The sequence below is a fragment of the Euprymna scolopes genome, chromosome 14, assembly GCF_053919585.1.
Source record: "Euprymna scolopes isolate OS-2025 chromosome 14, ASM5391958v1, whole genome shotgun sequence".
NCBI classification, from domain to species: Eukaryota; Metazoa; Mollusca; class Cephalopoda; order Sepiida; family Sepiolidae; genus Euprymna; species Euprymna scolopes.
Window position 1 is genome coordinate 149350335 of NC_136495.1, and position 17598 is coordinate 149367932.

The 17598-nt window shown below is 32.2% G+C and overlaps 1 protein-coding gene across 1 annotated transcript in view; it reads left to right on the forward strand.

Moving 5' to 3' along the window:
- Window positions 1-295: 295 nt before the first annotated feature.
- Window positions 296-17598, forward strand: part of LOC145293284 (exosome RNA helicase MTR4-like) — a 68838-nt gene continuing 51535 nt past the window's right edge. The window contains exons 1-8 of the mRNA XM_080139886.1: window positions 296-470; window positions 5616-5714; window positions 7391-7460; window positions 8673-8848; window positions 11500-11674; window positions 12956-13046; window positions 15741-15865; window positions 17113-17211. Of these exons, the coding sequence (XP_079996012.1) occupies window positions 355-470; window positions 5616-5714; window positions 7391-7460; window positions 8673-8848; window positions 11500-11674; window positions 12956-13046; window positions 15741-15865; window positions 17113-17211 (951 nt within the window). The 5' untranslated portion in view covers window positions 296-354. The remainder of the gene's footprint in view (window positions 471-5615; window positions 5715-7390; window positions 7461-8672; window positions 8849-11499; window positions 11675-12955; window positions 13047-15740; window positions 15866-17112; window positions 17212-17598) is intronic.

The window sequence follows — 17598 nt, forward strand, 5'->3', positions numbered from 1 at the left end:
TTTAAATGTACCGTAAACCAACATCTTCTTTATCTTTCCAAGACATGGTCCCAATTTAGTAACCCCTAATGTCCAAGTGGCGATATGACTTGTTAGGGGGTGAACGTGAGAAAAAAAAAAAAAAAGGAAAAAAACATAGATAGATGAAGCTTGGTCTAACAGTAAAAAGTTACCATTATTTTGTATTTAAAATAAACTGAAAATTTGAAACAAACCCAAATAAAGAAAAATTATTTTGAGTGAGTTCTATAATAGTTTTAAAAGTTTAAAAAAAAAAAAGTGCAAGAGTTATCGAACTTGGTTTTATAGAGGGCGCTTCGCATCATGTAATTTTCTTTTTTCTTCATTTCCATCATGGCCGATACTTTTGGAGAAGAACTCTTCGACGTTTTTGAATGCCAGCCTGATAATTCTAATGAGATCGTTCAACCAGCTAGAGAAGACAATGATCAGCATAAGGATAACAAAAGGTAATCTCCCATTTGTTTGGTAAATTCTCTTGCCGCATCGATGTTTAATACGAATTTCATACCACACACGTGTATCGTTTAAATCCTTGTGGACATCAGCCAATAATTGCTCTTTTTATTCGATTATTTACTTCTAGTATATATTGTTTACATAAAAAAAAACTTTATATTTAGGATAATATAATAAATAATCTACTTGTATATAAGTAATACTGTATAATCATGTATTTTGATTACAATATTTATTTTCTAAGTCTTTAGTGTGTATATTGTTTTTTAAGCGTGGAGAGGGGGGTCAGTCGGCTGAAACAAAATAATTCTTGGAAGAAGGGCTTCAATGCATTAACGTTTTTTTTGTTTTTTTTAAACTTAAAACCATGTTATATATAACATTAATTTACTGCAAGGTTAAAGATACAAGCACAATGCAGGAAAAAAAAAAACATCGACCAGGAAATAAAAGATGGCTGATATAAATAAACCAAAAAAAAAAAAAAAGTTTTACTTAAAAAAAAAAAAAAAAATAGGTAAATTTTTACGACGGGCCCCAGCCCAGCGTATTATAAACACCCCCAACCTCCCCATGTTAAGAACGGCTTTCGGAATAACCCCCCCCCCAATATAGAAAACCGTTGTTAACATGGGGAGGTCAGGGGCAGGGGGTGTTTATTCCGAAAGCCGTTCTTAACATGGGGTGGTTAGGGCAGTTTATACTACGCTGGGGCAGGTCGTAAAGAAATACCCCCAAAATATTTTATATTTTTTCTTCTAACAAAAACTTATAAAAAAATATTAAACTTATTTTTACTGAAAAAAATATAAACAAAAACTAAAAAAGCATTAAGTTGTCGGAAGTTTCATTGCACATGTAAGCCGTCGAAATAAGAGCAAGGCCGAAAAATATAGTCCTCTTTAAAGTCAAGAAAGAACCAGCTGAGAAAGAACGATAACTCAAGTTGGTGCTTGTCTTGTATCGCGCTATTTTTTAAATAAGTTTTACGATATCTTTTATTTTATTAAATTATTAGTACAGAATAGTTACAAAACCCCTCCCTTCTCCGTGTTAAGAATGGCTTTCTAAATAATGTGGGGGTTTGTATTACTATACACATAGATTCAAAACAAATAATTTTCTAGTGTTTTTATTTAATGTAACATGCTTATTCAGCTCGAAAAACATAGTGTTTACCGATGTATTGGAAAATTTAAAATGGCGCCCGACTCCCTCTTTGATACGGTAAGTTTGGGAAAAGGAGTTATAAATAAAAAAAACTAGACAAAATACTGTTAGAAACTCGCTCAATATATGTTACCGTAGGCGTAACATAGGCTGACATATATTCGATGGGTTTTTAACAGTATTTTGCATATTTTTTATTTTTAACTCCTTTTCCCAAACTTACCGTGTCAAAGAGAGAGTCGGACCGCCCGGACGCCATTTTAAATTTTCTAATACATCGATAAACACTGTTTTTCGAGCTGGATAAACATGTTACATTAAATAAAAACACTAAAACATCCAGTTAGGTAGAAAAGTAACTTACCTTGCCTTTGATAACATTCATTTGTTATATATTTGTTTTTTTTTTGACAACTTTTTCGAATCTGTGTACAGTAATACAAACCCATAATGTGGTTACTGGTTCTCATGTGTAGCTTATATCACCTTGATTCTACTTTCGCTTTTTCTCGCTCACATGCCCCTATTCAGAATTCGTAGCAGCGGGCCGCCATCAGTGAACTTGTTTGTTTTGTACCAAAACGGTCAATGTTTATTTAAATTTAACCTATTTTAAACTGATAAAAATTATTGTACGATAAAAGTAATTAAATAAAAAAAAATTTTTTTTTTCTATTTTGAATTATTTTATCAAGTAAAAATGTCGGTGCTAGTGCACTTTTTGATCTACGCTATTTTTTTAATAGTATTTTCTAGTTTAATTAAAGTTTTATAATATTTGTTTTTATTAAATTGTAAGGTTAAAGTACAGAATAGGTACAACACACCCCTCTACCAATGTTAAGATTGGCTTTTTAAGTAATAATGTTATTTCAGCAATTCAGCACTGATCAAAGTACCAAAATTTCATTTTTTCTTTTTAACTTGATTACTAAATTCAAACAATTATTCTAGCAAATTACCTAAATTTAATAAACAAAAATATTGTAAAAACTGAAATTTACTTGAAAATATGAAAAAAAATAACTTTATAAATTGAGTAATCAAGTAAAAAACAAAATAAAATTTTTACTTGATTAAATAATTCGAAATAAGAAAAATGATTTTGTTTTAATTACTTTTGCTGTTCAATAATTTATATCAGTTTGAAATAGGTTAAACTTAAAAAAAAAAAAAAAAGCAAACATTGTTTATAACCATTTTAGTACAAAACGAAAAAAGTCTATTGATGTTTACCCACTGCCACGAATTCGGAATAGGGGCATATAAGCGAGAAGTGAAATCAGGGAGACAACAGTTACATGAGAATGCTAAATAATCTAGGTGGCTTAAATACAAATTAATAATAAGTTGGTTACATTTTAATTATAACTTTCTGAACGCAGCTTTTCAGACTATGATAAAAGTATAATATCTGTGCCCTCGATTTAAGAAAAAACTTCTTCTGGACTGAGGTAATTTTTATTTTTCTCCATCCAGAGTGTTTCTTTTGGGAAGTTGGATATCCATCACATAAAAACTGATCAACAAAGTCACTAAATCTTTGTGAGAAAAAACAATTTCTGTGTAGTCATTGAAATTCTTTTTGATTTTGTTAAATATATGAGGAATCTTTTGGAGTTAAAATCAATTGAGAAATACACACTTTAAATATGTAAACATTAGGTAAAGAATGTTATCCAATACATCCCAAATGAGACGACTATATTGGATAACTTATTCTATACCCAATGTTTACATATTTAAATTGTATATTTTTCAATACAAAATGTGGATTTCTCAGTTGATTTTAACTCTAAAAGATTCCTCGCATAATAATATTTAACAACAAAAAAAAAAAACATTTTTAATACCTACACAATCTTTTTTTCTCATAATCCACTCATACCGTGATTTAGTGACTTTGTCAACTGACCTTGTGTCTAATTTTGCTCTCTCCAAAAAGAAAAAAAATGTGTGGAGAGGGTTTAATTTGCAGCGCAAGTTAAACTTCTGTTAAAAAATTTTTTTAAATAATTGCATACGTGACATGTATTAACAAAAAAAAAAAAAACTAACAGTTTAACTGCCCCAAAATAGGGGAGATAACTCTGCGAATTTATAAATAAATTATTTGGAAGCAGTGAGGTATATTTTAGGATCTCGACCGCCACATCTGTAACATTAAGTCGCACATAATTTCTGGTATCGATTTTGAATAATCCAGCATTTTTAACCTTTGCTACCTGAATTATGAGGCAAAACTGTATTTAAGGTATTGATCCTGATCCACGCATTTGCGATCATCACCTTGAACTTAGGGTTAATGATAGGCATGTTTTCATCATGATTATTGTAAAGATAATTCCAGTTTTTACTTTTTGACTTATCACCGATTTAAAACCGATTTACTCATAACTGACAGGAGACTGATTGGTCTGTACTAAGATGCAGAAGACCGATTTCCTGCCTTTTTTAACACTTGGAAGACTGACAGTTTTCTAGGGTAGGATTTACCAAACTTTATGACACTATGGAGCCCCTGAGCAGGACAAAGGTTTTTCATGAAGCACTAACAAGATAATTTCTAAAATAAATATGAAAAACATTAATTTCAAGTTTTAACACTCATGATAATGTTTACAACCATTTTTTTTTGTTTTGTTTTTAATTACTCAAAAATTATATTTTTAAATTTTTTTTTCATGAGCAATCCTGAAACTCTTTACACCTGTAGTTGTGTATCACATCTCTTTCCAGTAAAAAACATCAATAATTAAATGTCTGCAGCCATTTTATTTTTCCATATAAAGCATTTTGTAGTCTTTAAGAAAGGGCTTCTAGAGAGCCCTTCAACCTCACTCACAGAGCCCCAGAGCTCTGTGGAGCCCACTTTGGGAAATCCTGTTCTAAGCTGACAGGTAATGTTACTCCTTTAAGCAATGAGTTAACAGTTTTGTAAGAACAGGAACTAGTTTTTGGTTGCAACTTCACTATGATTGGAATATTGTCATGATGAATTGCGTTGTTAGCATAAAAATTCTTGACATGTTTATCAACATCCCGAACAGATATACAGATGTCGTTCAGTGTTTTACAGTTATAGGGGAAAATTTAGGTGGTAGGCAGTCCTGATTGCAAATGGTGGAAGTTGATTCAAGATTGATTTCTGCAAGAGTTTGGCTTTATTGGATAATGTGGAAATTATTTCTGATCCATTGATTTTTAAGTCCATTTAATTATTGTGCCTAACAATTGCCAACCTCTCAAATTGATTTAAATAATAATAATAAAAAGCCCTGCATTATGGCTTTAATTTTTTAACTCGTGGTGAAGTTTATTTGGATAAATATGTAATTTTTAGTAAAAAGTAATCTCTATTAATAAAACTATCAGACAGGATCTTGTGTATGTGTGTTTCTTGCCTATGCATAACTTTAATAAATACACATTGAATTATTTTTTATTTTCGTTTACTATTAATAGAATATTTATTGAAAATAATGGAAAATTAAAACAATTTTTTAAATTTGTTTTAATATATTACTATGTGTACCATTCGATCATATGTCATTAATCAGACAATCCTGGATAAATGCTGCTATTAGTTTTTATAAAATATCACTCTAATTTACTAATTTTTTTTTTTAATAATTTTCATCAGAAGTAAAACAAACTCCATCTCCTCATCCTCCCAATTTTTCTTATTGAATTAAATAAAATCGTTTTTTATTCATCAGGGCCAGGTATCCAATTAATATTACACTCTGATCTTAGAAAAACAATTAGTCTACCAATAAACAATGTTATGCTTCAGAAACAACTTATGTATTTATTCATTTTTTTTTTGTGTGTGTGTAATTTTAGAGCTGAAGACTTATGTATTCATTTTAAACTGTTATGTATTAACATAACAATGTTATGCTTCAGAAAAACATGTATTTATTTGTTCGTTTTTTTTTTTGTTTTTTTTTGTGTAATTTTAGAGCTGAAGACTTACTCCGCAGTATGTTACAGAAGCGAGAGGCACCTGACAGCAAGGATGATACGCCTTCAAAGAAACACAAAACTGATGATGATATCACGTAAGTTTAAATCTGTGTATGTCTGAAAATAATGCTGGGTAAACAACTGTTTGCAGAAAAATACTTATGTTGCACACATTTTACTTTCAATCCAATTTCTTGGAATATTAAATCAATACTGTGAGCTAGAATATTCGTCCTGGTAAAGTTAATTCTTCAAACAAAAGTTTTGTGCCACTCTTATGTCTCTCATATTAAAATCCAAATATAATGCTACTAAACCTTATCCAGTGTGGAACCATAAAATTGTCGCCCTAGAAAAGATGACATGATTCTATTTCTGTTTGAATAAAACCGGTTTTCTTTTCTTTTTTTTTTTTTTTGTTACAAACCATCTACTAGTTGTGCAGTTGTATACAAACCCCAGGAGCGATAGGAACCTTCTATCATGTTTGAAAGTGACACGATGTTCAACGGAAGAGAGTGGAGATGTGCCGCTGTACAACTCGTTCTCTCTACCAATCCAAGTTATGACAACAGAACCATTGCCAGCATTCTTGGATTGCCACGAATAACAGGAACATGCCCAGGGTGATGAAAACAAAGTTTCCGGCCATGTTTATGGACTTTGGTATGGTTTCAAGTGAGGGCCACATCATGCCACCTCACATCTTCAAAGTTGGCTTGAAAGTCAGCACCAAGATGTACCTGGACGTGCTGAAGAGTGTGGTGATCCCCTGATGCAATCAGATGACCACTGACAGACCCTGGGTATGGCAGCAATAATCTGCGCCAGCCTACAAGTTCAAAGAGACCCAGGTTGGCTTCAGAAGGAGTGCTACAACTTTGTACCCTTCTCTCTGGCCCCCTCCTTCCTCGACTTGAACCCGCTGGACTACTTTGTTTGGTCATACATGAAGCACATCGCCAACATGACCTCTCACAACACCAACCTGATCGCCCCATATCCTCTGAGTATTCGCCGAGCTCCCACTGTTGCTTGTGGAAAAGGCATGCTCTCAGTTCTGGACTTGTATCAAGACGGTGAATGAAGCTGAAGGTGGCTACATTGAATAAGTGTCAGCTCTGTTACATAATCAAGTTACCTGAATTGATTTTTTTCAATAAAAGTTTTAAAATAAAGCTGTAGTGTTGTTTTCTTTACGGCGACAATTTTATTGTTCCATCCTGTAGAATCATTCCAATTTTGATAAAAATTTATTACATGATTCTGATTCTTGAAAATGTCTTAAAATTTATGCTTAGGGAGTCTTAAGAAGAACTTGAAATTCAGCAAATTTTGCTTAATTGATATCGAAATGATTATGGAGCAAATCTAAAATATTCGAATTTTCAAAAGAGGTTGTGTCCATATGTTCCTAAACCGTTCAAAATAATCTAAATATGCTAATATTTGTTATTTAATATCTATTGCTAAAATTTTTCACTAATGATTTCTGCCTCTCTTTGTACCAGATTAAACTAAATATGGCCCACATTACTCACTTATCTAGAAGTTCTGTCGAAAAATTAATAATGATCATTTAGTTTAGAAAGTAATCTTTTGCATACAAATACAAACATATGCATATACCTAACTTTATATTAATAGAACTATGTAAAGCCTAACTTGTGCGTGTCGATTGCTGCACGGGCTTTTATTGTTTTTATTTTTACACAATCTAAAAATTTGTATTCATGACAATATTTGTCATTAAGATTAATTTATTTTGTAGATTGGCCCCAGAAGTTATGCCTCGGATACAGGTCCATAAAGTAGAAACGTTGGAGTCTTGCACCCATGAGGTAAATAAAATTTTAAAAAATATAACTTTTTTTGGTCCCCTCACAAAAGGAGGGTGGACCTGTAAATTCACCCTTGTCCGTTCATTCGTTTGTTTTTCTGCACTCTTTTTAATAACTACGCCTTGGAATTTTTTGAAATTTTGCACAAACATTAAACATGATATGAGTAAAAAAGTAACAGAATGGATGTTTTGGGAAAACTCCGGTTGCCCCTAGGGGTGCCTTTCAGGTTAAAATGGCTAAAATTGACACTTTTGTGCTTATTTAAAAAAAAATTGATGCCTTGGATTTTTATAAAACTTTCTGAAAAGTTGTAACTAATTGATTTCTATATAATTTTGTTTGTTTATACTTTGCAATAATTCCAGGGTGTGCCACAGGGGCTCTTTTAGGGCTAATAAAAACACTATTTTTAAGACTATTTAACCATATTTGTCCAAAATTTTTTCTGTGTATGTCTATTTAGCAGTTTTGCATGGTGCTGAACTCAAATTTAAATATGTTAAGGCCTAGAAGACTTTTGGGACTAAATGGAAGGTGCAAATGATGGACTTAGTCATTTCTTTTTTTGTATGTTGCAGAACTCAAATTTATATATATTAAAACCTAAAACTACACCGTTTGTTCATTTTCACCAGGATTTGATGCCCTTGGGGACTTTTGGGGCTAAATTGGAGAGGGGGCAAATGCTGAACTTTGTCATTTTTTTTTTTATGCCTCGTTCACTGTGCACTCAAAAAAAAATTAAAAAATTTAATCTCTAAACCATCTGAATTATCTATTTGAAAAGCAGTTGTCCATGTCCATGTGTGTTCAGCTAAAAGTTAGAAACTACATAAGGCACACCAATATAGCTGATATAATATTCCTTTTCCAGTATTGCCTCAGACATATTCATGTTCTGAAATCCTTACAACAACAGTGCCTGCTGGATGTGTGCCACAACTGTGGCATCGTCAGCAAAGAGCATGTCTCTGATGCAAACTTCACACACCTATGTTTTGACAAGGGAGAAAAATCTGTCATCTGATCTGGTACACAAATTTAATCCAAAATATTTAATAGATAAAAAAGTTCCACAGCTCTGCCAATCACGTTAAAAAAAAAAAAAAAAAAAAAAAAAAAAAATACAAAATCAAGGCAATTCATTGAACCCTGAAAATTTAAATATTACAATATGTTTAATAAAAAAAATCTTGTTCTCAATTTCAGGTAGCTGTTCCTCCCGATGAAGAATTTGTTCCTTTGAAACCTCCACCAGAAAAACCTGTTCAAGAGTTTCCATTTATTCTTGATCCTTTCCAAAAAGAGGCTTTGTTGTGTTTGGAAAATAATCAATCCGTGCTTGTTTCAGCCCATACGTCTGCAGGGAAAACTGTTGTCGCCGTGTAAGTTTTTTTTGTGTCATTTGCATTTTCTTTTACATATATGCATTTCGTATGAGAAGATGATTAATGTGCAAGATTCTCTATAAATCAGTAATTTATTTTTGTACTCCTTTCTCCAGGAAAAACATTTGATGTATGGAAAGAAAAATATCATATACCAAAAATTATGTAAATTGTTCAAGTAGTTATGTGTAAAAAAAAAATCATTAAGTGATTAATGGGAATTAGTAGGCATTACGATGGTGTACAAAACTGATTTTGAACTCTATTTCTGAAGTGTTTTAAAGGGAGAGTTAATCAATTAGGAATTTGAGTTTTCCAATGCCTCCCCATCCCCAAATTAAGAATGGTTTTCTAAAATCAAGTTTGAATTATTTGAAATCATCTCCTTTGTCTTTTAAACTATTTGCAAAATGGCAGCGAAAGATGGTTGATAGTTGCTTAACCATAAAATTTGATTTTCTTAGTTTTATTTATAAAATAAAAATTCTGATCAATTTACATGATTTTTGATGTAGAATATTTTTTTTCCATCAGAGGTATGTACACCATTAAGATTTTTCTTTATTTTTATTTGTGGATGCCGTTAGTGGGCATGTATTTGCAACATTTTTTCTTGTACAAGTTTGATTATAATCATGGAAAGTATCACTCGTATTTTTATTCTTAAAATTTAATTATTAAAATTGCGTGATCGCTTTGTGCCTACATAACTAAAAGCCAAGTACGTCCAAGGATGGAATACTGTTGCCATATCTGGGCAGGAGCTGCTAAAAACAGCCTATCCTGCCTTGACAGAGTACAAAATAGACTTTGTGGCTTAGTGGGGGATGCCCTTTTCTCTACCCTGCAACCTCTCTCCCACAGAAGAGACGTTGCGAGCCTATCCTTGTTTTATCGTTATTTCCATGGCAGGTGCTCGTCTGAACTCCAATCTCTGGTCCCCCCTCGCCAATCTTTCACGAAAAACACCCGTCTAGCTGAATCCACTGTGAAAAATTTCCCCCACTCTATATTTGTGCCTAAATCAAAAAGCGGATTCCATGAACAAAGCTTCTTTCTTAGAACTGCACGCCTGTGGAACTCTGTTCCGTCTGCCTACTTCCCACCTGACTACAACTTGGATGTGTTCAAGTCCAACGTTAACAAATTCCTAATGAACCGCCCCCTTAAGTAAACACTTCATCAAATCTCCACACTAACGTAATGTACTTGCAATAACCCTTATCCCTGAGTGGCTTCCGGGCCTTGATAAGTGGTGATCACTGTGTAAAAAAAAAAAAAAAAAAAAAAAAAAAAACTTTGATAATTACGCTTTAATTTCTATTATTACTCATTTATTAAAATGGAAATGAAATAGTGTAAAATCGATATATCTGTAAAAATGAGAATGTGTGTGTGAAGACACTTCTCAACCTATATACTCAACGAATTTTTGATCTACAAATTTGAAATTTGGTATATAGGATATTCAGATACATGGAAAACTTTTTAATTCATTTTCATCGGGGGGGGGGGCTGCTAATGTGTTAAATAGGATTTTTATGATTGTTAACTGTTTTACGAATGCGCATGTGTGAATAGTTCACATTACAGATTACTTTTAAGAATAAGTAGTTTGAATAAAACCTTTTAAAGATTGTGTCAAGCTGGTCTAATGGTTATTGTACTTGACTCACTGTCTTTAGGTTTTAGTTTCAATCTCAGCTCGAGTATTCTTTTTTTTTTATTTGCAAGAAGTGAACTGTTTAGAAAAACAATACTCATATGCGCATGTGTCAGTTTCTCTATGAATTAAAATATAATATCTATGCATATTTTACGATCAGGAAACGCCGGGCAGCCTGCTTGTAACAATAAAAAAAAAAGTAATTTAGTTACAAAATAAAATGTACGGTAATAAGTATTTATGATATCCGGAATACCAATTCATGCTAAATTGGGTGCAATTCTTCTCAATAGTTTATAATTATTACAAACAATAAAATTTTAATTTTTGATTCTGTTAGGACATACTTGCATCACAAGTTTTTTTTTTTTTTAATAAATAACTAGTGGGAGGTACCCGGCGTTGCCCGGGTGTTTGGAAGTGTAAAACAAACAAAAAAAGCTTTAGTAGGAAGGTAGAATTGAATCTCGAAGCCTTGACGCGAAGGTGGAAACGAAAGGGAAAAAAAGCCAGCCACCTAACCATCTCGGCCATAAGGGGAGAGGTATTGATAAGTGTCTTAAATTAATGTTTATAAAGCGAAATTAACAGGTGCGAGAAAGTTAAGTCGCGTGATGTTTTACCTAGTTTTGCACTACAAACCAGTTACTGTTTGCCCCGCTTTTCAAAGACGCGGCAAGTTGGTAAAAGTCGAGCAAATTAAATGCACATGCGACCCCTGTTCTTAAGTCGTAGATATTACGATTTAGACGTGATATAAAAAGTTTTAAGGAGTGAGCCGACCAAGAAGGCCGACGAAAAAAGCCTTTTGCAAACATACACAAAAAGCGAATATGCATACACACACATTTTCGCTTTTATATATATAGATAATTTGAAACATTTTATAGGTAGGTGAGTGTATATAAAAAAATGGGATTTAATAGTTTTTAGTCGATTGTTCTCTGAATTTTATTAAAAAAATTTTTTTTTCTATTTTCAGTTATGCCATTGCAATGTCTCTTCAGAAAAAGCAACGAGTCATTTACACTTCTCCCATCAAAGCTCTCAGCAACCAGAAATACAGAGAATTGTTTGAAGAATTTCAAGATGTTGGTCTCATGACTGGAGACGTTACCATCAATCCTACTGCCAGTTGTTTAGTTATGACCACTGAGGTAAGATTCCTAATTTTACAAATTACAGGTGCAGCACCAGTTTTCTGGCAACTGAAAGTTTGTTTTTGGCATTTGTTTTAATCCATGAGAGAGGAAACTTGATAATCCAACTGCTATCAGTTTAATCAACTGCAAATTTGTAATAATCCATTAATTGTGTGTAAAACACCAATTTAGTGGCCTGAACATAATACAATGAAAAATTGTGTACATGTAATAAATATTAATATTATGTTACTAATTATAAATATTAGTAAATGAGGAACTATTTTTAGTTAAAATCTATTTAGTATTATGCTTGTAACATTAAGAACATCCTTCAAATGTGTTATGCTGAAATAATCACTAATGTCCTAGTTATTAGCAGGTTTTTCCTTTTATGACAGTTCTCTCTTTGAAAATTATTGGGGGGGGTAGAAGAATTAGATGAATTGTTTAATCAAAGAATGGCTCCTTCTCATGCATGGCGTTCTCTTGATTTTGATTTACTTGAAACTGATTGAAGTTGTTTAACAAAAAAGTTTTTTTTTTTTGTGCTAACTTCTTATGCAGCCGTGGCACCTCAAGTTGGGACATGTCTTGATTTTAGCTTTCATTAAATAGTAAAAACATGTGAATATTTAATTGAAAAAAAAAATGTGACTATTCAAGGAAAAAAAATTCTTTGAATAATCACATTTTTTTTTTTTCAATTGAATATTCACATGTTTTTACCATTTACTATTCATTTTTTTCAATTGCATATTCATATTATTTTTTCCATTGAATATTCATATTTCTCCCTGCATCAGATTTGAAGCTAATAATGAAAATGGTATGATGATTGCCAATCACATGGTCAACATATGAAGTCCAGATAAACTTAAGACAATTATAGAATGAATGAGCAAAACTTAAAACTACAGAAAGTGAAAAGTTTATATTTAAATGATTCAAGAGAAAACTATTAAATTCTTTTCACAAATGAAAAAAACTGTTTTAATAAAAGAATTCTTAATTATGTTTTTAGTATCCCCTATACTAAGGATTGAACCTTCAACCTCAAGAAGAATATCACTTGCAATCGATTATAACTTAGCACTTTATCCATTGCCCCACAAGTTTAATTGGACCTGAGGAATTTTAGAGGTTATTTTAGATTAAATGTTGGAAGAATAATAACCAAGATTAGAACAGTAGTTGCAATTATCCAAATTATATTTTGAAATATAAAAATTTGAAATAATTCGTTTCACAATTCTATTTTTTTTTTATGAATTACAAATTTTTTTTTCTTTTAAGATTTTACGAAGCATGTTGTACAGAGGATCTGAGATAATGCGAGAAGTTGCCTGGGTGGTTTTTGATGAAATTCATTATATGAGAGACAAAGGTAAGATTTTAATCTGTTCAGTCTTTTAAGCCGTCTGATTACTCTGGAAATATTAAGCAAAGGTATACAAAGAAAATGTATAAATCAAACTAAAATATAAAAAAAAAAAACATTTATGTGTTTGTCTATAATTTCCCTAAAGATTATAACTTTAGAACATTTATTAAGTATTGTTTTATCCGTTTTTTTTTTTTTGTTTTTTTTTTATTAAAAAAAATTTGATCAGGTTGATAATATGCAGATAATTTTGCTACACATAAATGAATGCACATTCAAGAACTAAAATATTTTATATAATGAAAGATATATTTTCATGACTGTAAAGATGTATTTAGGTAATTAATTCCTATTTCAGTTACGTAAATTATTTTGAGTTGAAAGAACACATACTCTAGCCAGATTATTTTTTCTTCTACATTAATGACAAAGACGTTCGCATAAGCAGCAGTCCTTTTTTCTTCTTCAACAGCAAAACGTGTGAACAACGTGGCGTACCCCCCAAAAAACTCTCAATCAAAAAATCTGTTTCCTTTTATTCAACCATTTTGAACTCTCAACGATGCCGAAATTTGCATAATTGTCTTGTACTGAATTGTTTACAGCAGGCACATGCTAACCATGGCCGTTTATTCCTCTGTATCTCTGCACTGTTACCACGCACGCACATATATATATTGTTGAGTTCCTGATGAGTAATATTGTCAAAACGTTGATTAATCCACGTAGGGTTTTCCTGCTGTCTATATAATTTCACTTATAATAGCTGTACATGTGTATTAAGCATTTAAAAAAAAAATTTTTTTTGTCAATGCACTTAAACTTATATATATATAACTAGCAGGGTGATCTGATGTTGCCCGGGATTGAATGATGATCAATGAATATTTCATACTCCCATATTTTTATTATCATCAGAATCAGTTGATTGCCTGCTCTAATTGGGGACCAATCACAGTACACCTAGAGGAAGCTTCATATGCCTCTCGTAGTGACTTAGTTCACAATACATTGTAGTTTACATTGCTACTGTAGTAAACCTACTGTTGATTTTATAAAATTGTTTATATATAGTGGCTTGCATTAAAGTTTAAAATGCAAAAGTCAAGTATCATGCTTCAATTGTGCTCTAAACAAATATTCATTTTGAACGTACCCTTGTCATATCAAAGAACCTATTGTTGATTTTATATGCCTGGCTTTACTGATTGTGTTGATAAAACTTCTCAAATGCACTTGTGATGTTAGGCTGTGTAAGATGTTAACTTTGATCAAAATCGCCTGTTCGTTCTTTCATTGAATTATTTTGATTATCGATGACATTCCGATACAAAACCTATCTGAGAACATTGCCAAGCATATAAAGTACCTTTGTTTGAAATTTCATAAAAATCGATCCAACCATTTTTGAGTCTATAGGGAATGTACTCATGCACACACACGCACACACACACACACACACACACACACAGTTCCTTTTAATATAAGAGTAGAGACGATTATTCCAAGTTGATATTTACCAGCGGTGAAGCAACTAATGAATTTTTAACGAGGTTCATACAAAAGTGCTCAATACCGAAGTAAGGCAAGATATAGATTTGATTTGTTTTGCATTTATATGTAACTACACATTCATGAGCATGTATCGTTCAGTCAGTTACAAGTGCTAGTGACCTTTTATGCTAGATACTGCAGTATCGCCTGAAGAGGTCTCTAGTTACTTGTAACTGCTTGACCAAAACATGCTCATGCAGCAACGTATTTCCCCAAAATCTCTGGCCTTGATAGAGGGAAGACTAAAACTTGCTGCTATGGTTTTAAATGATCTGAAATAACAGTAAGGGGAGACTTGATTCCAAATATTTTTCGTATGTTATATCTCCCCTCTTTTGAAAATAGGGTATGATTATGAATATCTCCAGTAGCAAATAATCTTTATACACTGAAATTTACTTTATGTATGTAAACCAAAGAGGGGAGATATAACATATGAGAAATATTTGGAATCAAGTCTCTCCTTGCTGTTATTTCAGATCATTTGAAACCATAGTAGCAAGTTTTAGTCTTTCCTCCATCAAGGCCAGAGGTTTGGGGGGGGGGGAATATCAGATATTTTGTAATTCATATGCAAAACTAGAAAAACAAATGACTTTTATTGAAACATTTTATGGCTGTAAAAAATGTGCCAAAAATAGTCTCTGGATGATCCCCTTACGGGCAACTGTCACATAGCCCACTACACAATTCAGGTCATTACCTTTCCAACGAGCCTTCATTTGTTAAATTCTAATCCATAGTCGCTGAGGTTTGGAACTTATAAATTGCCAAAAAAGGATGGTATATCTATACATGAATATATCTATACTGGTAGCCAAATTGAATATTTAAATGCTCATGTCTTTGGTTCTATGGAATGAAACTACATAAAAATTTGCAGATTTTTTTAAGATTATAATACTATTCTATGGTTAAAATTTTATGAAAATTGGTAAAGAACCTATATTTTCAAACTGATAAAATATGCCCAATTTTATTTACATATATAGTATCCTGCAGGCTAGCTTCAGTTTTGCTGCTTCGGTTGTCTCCCCTGTGGCCTTGCTAAGCCGCTAATATATATATATATTATATATAGGTTTATTTTAGAAATTTTTATTTTCCAACCTAATGTTATTTTTTTTATATCATTGCATTTAGAGAGAGGTGTTGTATGGGAGGAGACGATTATCTTACTGCCGGATAATGTTCATTACGTGTTTCTTTCTGCCACAATTCCAAATGCCCGTCAATTTGCTGAGTGGATTTGTCATCTTCACAAACAGGTATTTTATTTTTTTTATTTATTTTCTTTACACAAAAGTGTATGTTGAATGGCAAATTTAATTGTAGTTTTAATTTTATTGGAAGAGAAAGAAAATGGTGGAACTAATATTGGAGAAGTAGTAGTTTGTTAGTCTTCTTCTTTTTACACGTTTCTCCTTTTATTTATGATCTTAGCACATGTATTGCAACAAAAAAATATTAACTATGCAAAGTTTAATATATTTTAAAAACTTATACAAATTATGTGAAAATAACAAAGCCCTTCTCATTAGGGTCGATGGAGCAACACTTCTCTCCATATGCTAAATTGCTTCAACATGATCAGTAGACCTAGCATAGATATGAATTCAATATGGAAACCCATAGATGACACTGCTTACCTGTGGCCAAGAGGGAGACTGACTTGATGAGAATAGTTTTAGCAATGCTGTTAAGACCTTATTTAGTTTTAGTCATACCTCTTTTACTTGTAAGAAAATTTCTATGGTTACTTTTAATAGTAAAAAATAGAGATGTCTCTTAAATCCCATAAGACATGGGTCATAAGAAGATGAAAAGGTACTTTTATTTTTTAACCAAGGAGAACATTGGAGGAAGAGATAATGATCGATTTGAGAGAAACGGGGATAGAGAGATGGACAGAGATAGGTTCGTTTGGAAATCAATTTCTAAAAGCCATTCAACCTATTGCAGCATATAAAACAGAATACGATGAATGAGGCATTTTTTTTTTTTTTCCAGACGATCAAGAAATTCTCTAATCCTCTAAGTTTGGCTGGTGCTACCAGATCAGGCTGTCTGAAGATAGCTGTTTCTCGATTTAAAATGTAGACACTGTTTTTTTTCCCCCTTTGCAATAATGTTTCGCAAAGTCAGAAATAAAAACAAAAATTTTCCTCTACAAAAAACATGAATAAATATTCCAAGATATAAAGAACTTTCCAAAATTACTGGATTTGAAAAAAAGGTTAGAATGCCATAAAACAACCAACCAAACAAAACGATATGAATAAATATGTGAAAATATCAAGAACTTGAAACATAAAAATATTTTCCAAAAGTACTGGATTCAGCATTAAATAACCCAAAACGTGTTGTTATGCTATAAAACAAAACGACCAAATCTCTACACCTAAAAATCCTGTTGTTACCCCAAAATATATTTGATGCTTGTTTTCATTGGATCCCATTGCAATATTTTTAATATTTACAATTTCTAGAATAAATTAATTTTTATTATTTTCAGCCTTGTCATGTGGTGTACACAGATTATCGGCCGACGCCATTGCAACACTATATATTCCCGGCTGGTGGAGATGGTATTCATCTTGTCGTAGATGAAAATGTAAGTATCTTCCAATGACATCTAATCTGTTTGCATCACTAACTCTAGGAAGATTCTCAACCTTTCCGTGTTTATTTGGTGCTATGACATATGAGATCAGTAACACATGTTAAACATCAGTTTTCCTTCATCGATTGAGATTGTCGGAGTGACTTCCTCATCTTGCTTGTTAATGTCACAACGTTTCGGCCGTTTTGCCCTCCGGCCATCATCAGGTGTTCAAGTGACATATGGCTGAGTGGTCTTAGACGTTGTATCAAAGTTTACAGTTACCCAAAGGTGCTGAGTTCAATCCTGAACGAAGGCAGTGAAAAAGTAACATTCAAAACAGAGAATCAGCAACTATGTCCCAGAGCCTAGCTGGAGTCCGAACACGGTACCCCCGTA